The 9038-nt window shown below is 49.0% G+C and overlaps 1 protein-coding gene across 1 annotated transcript in view; it reads left to right on the forward strand.

Moving 5' to 3' along the window:
- The first annotated feature begins 652 nt into the window (after positions 1-652).
- cnksr2a (connector enhancer of kinase suppressor of Ras 2a) overlaps positions 653-9038 on the forward strand; it is a 21029-nt gene continuing 12643 nt past the window's right edge. The window contains exons 1-4 of the mRNA XM_067251699.1: positions 653-716; positions 5786-5949; positions 6485-6687; positions 8914-9001. Of these exons, the coding sequence (XP_067107800.1) occupies positions 653-716; positions 5786-5949; positions 6485-6687; positions 8914-9001 (519 nt within the window). The remainder of the gene's footprint in view (positions 717-5785; positions 5950-6484; positions 6688-8913; positions 9002-9038) is intronic.

A 9038-nucleotide genomic window follows, 5' to 3' on the forward strand; every position in this document is an offset into this window, starting at 1 on the left:
CTGTCATCTTTTTAAATGTAATTTCTAAATGTTGTAGTTAGGCAACTTATCTTAAGATGTTGAAGCATATTCACACACAAACGTACCAACGCACACACACACACGCGACCCGATTAAGCGTCTGTAGGGACCGGGTTTTCCATATATCTGAGGATGTTATTCGCGTGGGAAATACTCTGCCGCGCAGCCACCCACGGGGCGCGTGCCCGATTTAATCATATCTCCTCCCGCTGCAAGAAAGGTAGAGAGGGAGAGAGAGAGAGAGAGAGAGAGAGAGAGAGAGAGAGAGAGAGAGAGAGAGAGAGAGATGACAGTGTCGATGCTGCTGAGTGTCGAGTCCAATCCCCGGTGTGTTATCTCTCTGCTAGACAGTCGGTAACGGAGCTGCTCCTCACGGGAGCAGACGGCAGGCGCGCGAGGAAGGGAGGGAATGAGAAAGCGCGAGGGGTTTCATTCTGGTGACACATGTCAGATATAGGCTCAAGCTGTGGAATGTATCGGATGCCAGTGCACACACAGACGGGCTGTCCCGCGCTATGCCGCGCGCTGTAACGTCGCTGCACTAACGGGAGACAAACTCCCGCGGAAAGAGGCAAAGACACATTGGAGAGACTGGGCAACGGCCGCGGCGGAGAGTGTGTGAAGTTTCCCGATGGCGCTGGTGATGGAGCCGGTGAGCAAATGGAGCACGAGCCAGGTGGTGGACTGGATGAAAGGTGCGACACACACTTAAACACACACACTTTCAAACCCACGCACACTTGAATTGTGTAGCCTACGTGTGTCTGTTAGAAAGATTGACGGAGTGAGTGAGATAGAGAGCGCCTGTACAGGCTATGCGGGATGAAAACACTCACCGCGTGCGGAGGTGTGAGCACGCGCGCTGTGTTGTAGACTCTGTCGGCATCATCAGGCCTAAAGCTCCAGCTGAAAGGGATGTTACAATAATGTGGATGATTGTCGATGCATTACATGTGGCTGTTGTGTTTGTGTGTGTTTGTTTGTTTGTTTGAGGGAGCTAGTTCACAATGTTTAATCGACCAACATTGATAATTAATAATTGAAATAGTGAAATAGTGGCTTAGTCTACTTTTACAAATGTCTTGGTTGACTAAACCTATTTTATTCAGTAATATGTACAAAAATAGTGGAATTCTATGATTTATCAGAAACCAGTTCAGCCTCTGGCTTGTTCTATGGATATAACTGAGACTTTAACCTTTGACCTCACTCACCTCCCTATCAAACACATGCAACATCTGCCAAATGAATACAATTGAAATGTAACACAGCTTTCCACAGCCCAGCGCAGAGAGTATGACAGGAAAGAAGGATTCCAACTGTCAACAGTAACTCTCTCTTCAACCCACTGCACTCTCTTTCCTCTCGGCCTCTCTCTACTTCCCTCTCTCTGCCCCCCCCCCCCCTCCCTCAAATCGTTAGGAGTAAAGTCAGTTAATATTCATAGCAGGTTTATACCTCTAGGCCTTTAAGGAGTCAGTGTGTTACTGAGTGCTGATCAGGATCACTGGACCTCGAATGGAGCTAACCGGATGACGTCACAAAAATGGCAAACTAAAGAGAGCGGACACTGACACATTTAGGCGCTCAGGATAATAGTTCTAAAAGGTCTGAGAGAGGGTGTAATATGAATGGTGGGGATTCGAACCAGCAACCGTGAGAAGGTGGTCCCTGTAGTCGACAAAGGAACCAGATAAAATCATAGTCATCTTCTCCAGATATGTTTTAGTAGTGCCTGAACACAGTAAATATTCATTCTGAGTGTGTGTTTGTGTGTGTGCATGTGTTTGTGTGTGTGTTTGAGTGTGTTTGTGTGTGTGCGGGCACAGGAGTGTGCGGGTGTATGGTGAGCTGTTCATCTCAGACCGTCTGTGCAGAACAGCTGACAGACACACACACACCACTACCCTGAACAGACGGCTCCAACCAGGCCCACATAGACACACACACACACACACACACACACACACACACACACACAAGCGGCGCACACACACCCGCAGACACACACCCGCACACATACACACCCGCAGACACACACCCGCAGGCACACACACACACACATACACACACATACAAGTGGCATGTACTCTTGTGGTATTTAGTCCATGCTCGCTCTCCTGGGTGTGTCTGTGGTGACAGGAATATGATATTGCACTGAAGCTTTGTCTGTGTGTGTGTGTGTGTGTGTGGTGTTAGTGTGTGTGTGTGTGTGTACCGTATGTTATACCAAACAGCCAAATGCCAGGGCAAGCCAGGGCCAAAGATCTTGGTCTGTTTGCTTAGCTACAGACTAGCATTAACGTTGTATATGGGGGAAACAACGGGGGTAGCTGTTAGCTCTTAATAGCACACTGTATCTAAATCACTTCACAGACAGAGCCTTCTAACCAGCAACACTAGGAGCATAATCCTATTCAGAGGTCTAACAATGTCACCCAACAGGGGTCATCTATTTACAAGAGACCAGGGATGAGATGGAGAAGACAGGAGGAGAGGGAAAGAGAGGAAAGGAGATTGAGGAGAGAGAAGGAGGGAAAGAGAGGAAAGGAGAGGGAGGAGGGAGGAGGAGAGAAAGAGAGGAAATGAGATTGAGGAGAGAGGAGGAGGGAAAGAGAGGAAAGGAGAGGGAGGAGAGAGGAGGAGGGAAAGAGAGGTGATGAGAGGGAGGAGAGAGGAGGAGGGAAAGAGAGGAAAGGAGAGGGAGGAGAGAGGAGGAGAGAAAGAGAGGTGATGAGAGGACAGAGGAGGAGAAGAGAGGGAAGAAGGAGAGGAAGGGTGAGGAGAAGGAAGGAGAGAAAAGGAGAGGAAGGAGAAGGAAGGGAGAGAAGAGGAGAGGGGAGGGGAGGCGAGAGGAGGAGTGGCGAGGAGAAGAGATGAAAGGAGAGGGGAGGAGAGGAGAAAACCAATTATATTACTGTGTTAAACAACATTATACAGCATCTTGGGGGCATGGAATTTATGCAATTTATGTAAGATGCTGAATCACAGTAAGTAGCACCAACTCACAAGCAGAAAGACAGGCAGGCAGGCAGGCAGACAGACTGACAGGTAGAGACAGACAGACAAACTAACAGGCAGTTAGATGCACAGGTGTTTTCCAGTAACACTGACAACTCAGTTTATCTATTGCTTTGTTTGAGCCTAACTGTTAGTGCTTCCTTCAGTGTCAAACTAGACAGGTGGATACAGCCAACTCTATAGGTCTATACATGTCTGTCTGTGTGTGTGTGTGTTTGTGTGTGTGAGTGTGTGTGTGTACGTCCATGTCTGTCAGTGTGTGTTTGCGTCTGTGCACCAGAGCGTGCGTGTGTGTGCGCATGAGTGTGTGTGGGTGTGTGGCTTGCCTGCTGCTGTGAAAAGTGTGTATGTGGGAGTTGAGTGTGTGAGTCAGCAATGAATCACTTAGCACTGTACCAACGACACGCGCGTGCGCGCACACACACACACAAGAATCTAACACATCCATACTGTATTCTCACACACACCTCCTCAGTGTTATGGTCTGCTTTACAGTAGATAATAATATGATGCGGGGGATATCGGAGGAGCTGGTGTTCTGAAGTTCATGCTGGAGAGGAATGTTTGGGTGGAGTGTGTGTTTGGGTGGAGTGTGTGTTTGGGTGTCTTTCTGATCAGTATTCAGGGCTCGGTCTCTCCTTGACAGTGATAAACGATGCAGATTAACTGTGAACTCCGTCTCTCCATATCTCCCCTGTTCTTCCTCCAGTTCCCCGCCGTCTCTCTGTCGCGTCCCCACGGTAGTGACACTCAGCCTGTGACCAGTTCCTGGTGCCACAATCAGCCTCTTATTGACATAGCTCGACTCCAGCAATCACCGGCAATTATCAGGTCATTATCAGGCACGTCGTCCTGTCAGCTCCAAATGACTCACTCGGAAAACAGGCTGCTATGAAGTCATCAAATAGGGACGATTTTTTTTTCTATCGGTGTCACTCCCAGGGCTCCTCCCTAGTCAGCTCCTCAGGCCCCTCCCCCTTTTTCCACCCGCAAGGATCTCTTACGAGGAAGTCACGTGTTAACGGCTCTGGTCTTTTTTTTCTGATTGACTGGTGGGGACTGCTAAGTTGAGATCTGGGGGAGTGTTTTAGGGGAAAAGCGGTTGAGGGTGCGGCTTTCATCAGCCAGTGATGTCTGGAAGGCTGTGCGGCTATTGTAGCTCCGCCTCCAAACACTGTGTGAGGTAGGGAAGGGGTCAACTGTATATTGGGGTCGGGAAAAGGGGTTGGTGCTGTGTGTGTGGAGGGGGTGTGGTGGTGTGTGAGGGGTGGGTATGGGGTGTTGGAAAGCCGAGAAATGCTCTCCGTATGCAATACAGTTGATGACAGACAAAATGTGTGTGTGTGTGTGCATTTCCACAGCTGCAGTAGGGACCACTCTCCTCCTTGGCCTTCCTCCTCTTCCCCCTCATCTTCTGTGCTCGCTCTCTCTCTCCCTCCCTCTCTCCTCCTTCCTCCAGGTTTTCCCCGAAGTGTGGTTATGATGGATGACTGTGTTACGGGGCTGTAGCTGCAAGCTGGGGAAATCAATGCTTTTCCCCTAAAAGGACTGTGTGTGTGTGTGTGTGTGGTTGGGGGGGGGGGAGAGGCTTGTGTGTACAACCTAGTTTGTTATGAGGTTACAGAATATTAAGGATGCAAGACCAAAATAGTTACACACCGCAGTGCAGTCAAAACAATCTCTTCAGCAGAGCATTGCTTGGTGATTTCTTTGCATTACGACTGCAGGAAGATATCATATTACACAGGTTTTCCACATTTAAGTATGGAACTGCATAAAGTCGATGTGTGTGTGTGTGTTCGAAAGCTGTAGCATGCACCCCTGAGACTGACGTAGCTACAAACTCTGCATGACAGTTGGGAGGACTCTGGTCAGGGCTGAGACTGGAGGAGAACTGTCCTCGTATGCTCCTCCCTTCCCCTGAACTCAGCAAAACCACACACACACACACAGGCTTGCGCACACGAACACACGCACACACAACACACACACACACTGGCTTGCGCACACACAAACTGGCTTACGCACACGAACACGCACAGACAACACACACACACACAGGCTTGCAGTCACACACACACGCAGGCACACACACACGCAATGCTGAGGTTTGACAATAGAAATGAGAGTACTCTACAGCTTTACCTGTTCAGTTGCCTGGACCTCCTGTGGTCTTCACTCCTGCTGTTCTCAGTGCAGCTGGTTACCTGGGTCCTGCAGAAACATCTCTATCAGAGCTGTTCTTTAGCTGATTCTAATTGTATTTCAGTGGTTAGGGTCATGGAGTGGTCTGGATTTACCCACCACAGTGCAAAATAGCCACATGGCAGTAACATCCCAGTAACACTTTGGTAACATCCCAGTAACATCCCAGTAACACCTTGGTAACATCCCAGTTCAATTAGGGTAACAAAAACATGTATGGCAGTTGCATAGACAGAATTTTATTTTGGGGCGGGTCCCATGTTAAAATGAAGGGGAACACAAGAATAACTAATGAACAATTCCTTCATTTTTATTGTAAGCAATCCAAAATCTGAGTATAAGCAATCCTAAATGAGTGGCTACGCTACTGGCGTGTGGATGGACGTGCATGTGTGTGCGGTTGTGGGTGTGTGCAAGCCTGCGAGTGTGTGCTTGTGTGTCTGTGTGTGTCTTTACATGGGGGGGGTACAGTGTGTCAGTTAATGTGTGTTTGTGTATGAATCACACTGACTCTTGTTCTTGTGTGTGTGTGTGTCAGGCCTGGATGACTGCCTGCAGCAGTACGTGGGTGTGTTTGAACATGGAGGTGTGTGTGGGGAGAGGCTGCTGAGGATCAGCCACGCCGAGCTGGAGGAGCTGGGCGTGTCTCGGATCGGACACCAGGAACTCATCCTGGAGGCCGTGGACCTGCTCTGCGCTCTGGTGAGGCTGTCTCTGTCTCTGACTCTGTCTCTGTCTCTGACTCTGACTCGACTCTGTCTGTCTGTCTGTCTGTCTGTGTCTCTGTCTCTGAGGGGGTGTGGGGGTGTGTGTGTGGGGGGGGCACCTGCTCTGCGCTCTGGTGAGGCTGTGTCTGTCTCTGAAGTTGTGTGTGTGTGGGGGGGGGGACAGTACTGTATGTGTTTATATGTGTTGTTCATGTGTTTGTGTACTGTACATATGTGTGTCTTGTATGTGAGTGTGTGTGTGTGTGGTGGTGGTGGTGGGGGTGGGGGTTTGTACATGTGTATGTGTGCGAGTGTGTGAGTGTGTTTGTGTGTGTATGTGTGTGTGAGCTGTACAGGCATGCTTCAGTTGGTCGATCTCTTCAGTGCTAAGCCTGCATGACTGTGCTTGCTAGCCAGCCGGAAAAAGTTTGAGAATACGATCCGGAAATAGTGTTTGTGTGTGTATCTTAATGTTAAACAAAGAACAATGTTTATTCAGAATGATAATGACCGAATGTGTGTGCGTGTAGAACTCAGGTCTGGAGACGGAGAGTGTGAGGACCCTGGCTCACAAGCTCGGCGCCTCTGCAAAAAACCTCCAGAACTTCATCTCCGGCCGCCGGCGCAGCAGCCAATCAGAGAGCAGATCTTCTCGTCGCCTTCCAAACGACCTCCTGACTTCTGTGGTTGATCTCATCACCGCCGCCAAGAGTTTACTGGCCTGGCTGGACAGGTATCACACACACACAGAAACACACAAACACATACACACTCACAGGCTTGAGCACACACGCACACACACACACACGCACACACACACACACACACACACACACACACGCAGGTTGTTTGTTTTACTATCCCAGTGAGGACCTGCAGTTCACTCCCATTCAAAATCCTGTTAAGCCTAACCCTGAATCCTAATCCTGAATCCTAACCCTGAATCCTAACCCTGAATCCTAACCCCTAATCCTAACCCCTAATCCTAACCCCTAATCCTAACCCCAACCGTTCATGTAATTCTAACCCTAAAACCTAAACCCCCTAAACCCCCTTAAAATGGCACAAGAACGTTTCTCCACTAGGTATATTTTTTCAAAGCTTATCTTACCTTATCCTTGTGGGGTAGTTAAACAAGACCTCTCGCACACTCACACAGGCGCACACACACAATCACACAAACACACACACACACACACACACACTGAAACATGGATGTGATCTTTGTCTGAAAGAGGAAATGTCAGGTCGTGTTGTCATGTGTTTGGGGGAGCAGAGCAGAGTTGGCTCGCTGTCGCTTTTCATCTCTCTATTGCGAGTGTCTCCCTTTATCTCTCTCTCTCCCTTTCTCTCTCTGTGTCTTTCTCTCTCTCCACTCTCTCAGTCTGTGTGTCTCTCTCCCTCTCTTCTTTTGTTTCCCTCCATCTCTCTCATTCTCTATCTGTCTCTCCCCAATCTCTCATTCTTTATCTCTCTTCCTCTCTCTCTCTCTCTCTCTCTCTCTCTCTCTCTCTCTCTCTCTCTCTCTCTCTCTATTTCTCTCCCCCCCCCTCTCTCTCTCTCTCTCTCTCTCTCTCTCCCTCTACCTCTCTCTCTCTCTCTCTCTCTCTCCTCTACCTCTCTCTCTCTCTTTCCCTCTACCTCTCTCTCTCTCCCCCTACCCCTCTCTCTCTCTCTCTCTCTCTCTCTCTCTCTCTATTGCTGTCTATGTTTTTCCCTCTCCTCACTTTCTCTCATTCTGTATATATTTCTCGTTCTCTTCTTTTCTGTCTCCCTTCTCTCTCTCCTATAATTCCCTGTTTTTTGCCTCGGGTCTTAGACGTAGGTCCCTGAAATGCCAAACACACACACCGGTCTTAAGGGCAACACACACACACTTGCATGAACGCAGGTTTCAACACACACACACACACACTCACACACAAAGGCAGGGTGACATTGAGGGGGAAAAAGTCTCTCTGTGCTTGATTTTGAGCTACCTACTTTTAACAGTGGCAGTGGCAACACTGATGCAAAAGCACTGGACTGAAGCAGAAGGAAGTGTGGTTGTATGGTTTTCCCACAGTTTCACTTCTGAAGCATATAATCAAATCCCATGCAATGTCTTTGCCCTTAGTTTTTACATTTAGTCATTTAGCAGACGCTCTTATCCAGAGCGACTTACAGTAAGTACAGGGACATTCCCCCGAGGCAAGTAGGGTGAAGTGCCTTGCCCAAGGACACAACGTCAGTTGGCATGACCGGGAATCGAACAGGCAACCTTCGGATTACTAGCCCAATTCCCTCACCGCTCAGCCACCTGACTCCCGCAGTTTTTACAAGCAATGTCACAGAGGGCATGTTCTAGATGTTTCCCTGCTCCAGCACACCTGGCTCCGATGAATGATCGTTATCAAGCTCATCAGAAACCAACTAACGACCCCTTTCATTTGAATCAGTTGTGTTGGAGCAGGGAATCATCTAGAACATGCAGGGGGTCCTGAGGACCAGGGTTGAGAAAGGCTGGACTAGACCACAGTCCTGCAGAATCAGAACCATAGAGGAGTTGTGTGAAGAGGCAGTTGGAGAGTTGATGTAACATTGTTGAATGGTTGTAGCCTGATGGTCATGAAGCATTCTGGGTAGCCCTCAGGTCTTGCGTATATATAGCACACAGCCTCAATACTGATGACCCAAATTGCCTCTCATACACACACCCGCCTGCACGTAGACACACGCACGTATGCACACATACACTCATGCACGTACACACACCGACCCTCATGCACACACACGCAAGCGCGCGCACACACACATCGGCACACACTCACACTTGAGGCAGGATCTAATCTGAATCTGGGTCTGTGGGAGAATGCAGTGAGATATGTGTGTGTGTGTTGCACTCGCGTGGGTACTGATGGTGTGTGTGTGTGTTGCACTAGCGTGTGTGTATTGACGGTGTGTGTTTTCTCTGTCTCAGGTCGTCTTTCGCTGCAGTCGCAGACTACTCAGTGACCCGAAACAATGTCATCCAGCTCTGTCTGGAACTCACTACCATCGTACAGCAGGTGTGTGTGTGTGTGCACAACAGGTGTGTGTGTGTGT

The sequence above is a fragment of the Osmerus mordax genome, chromosome 15, assembly GCF_038355195.1.
Source record: "Osmerus mordax isolate fOsmMor3 chromosome 15, fOsmMor3.pri, whole genome shotgun sequence".
NCBI classification, from domain to species: domain Eukaryota; kingdom Metazoa; phylum Chordata; class Actinopteri; order Osmeriformes; family Osmeridae; genus Osmerus; species Osmerus mordax.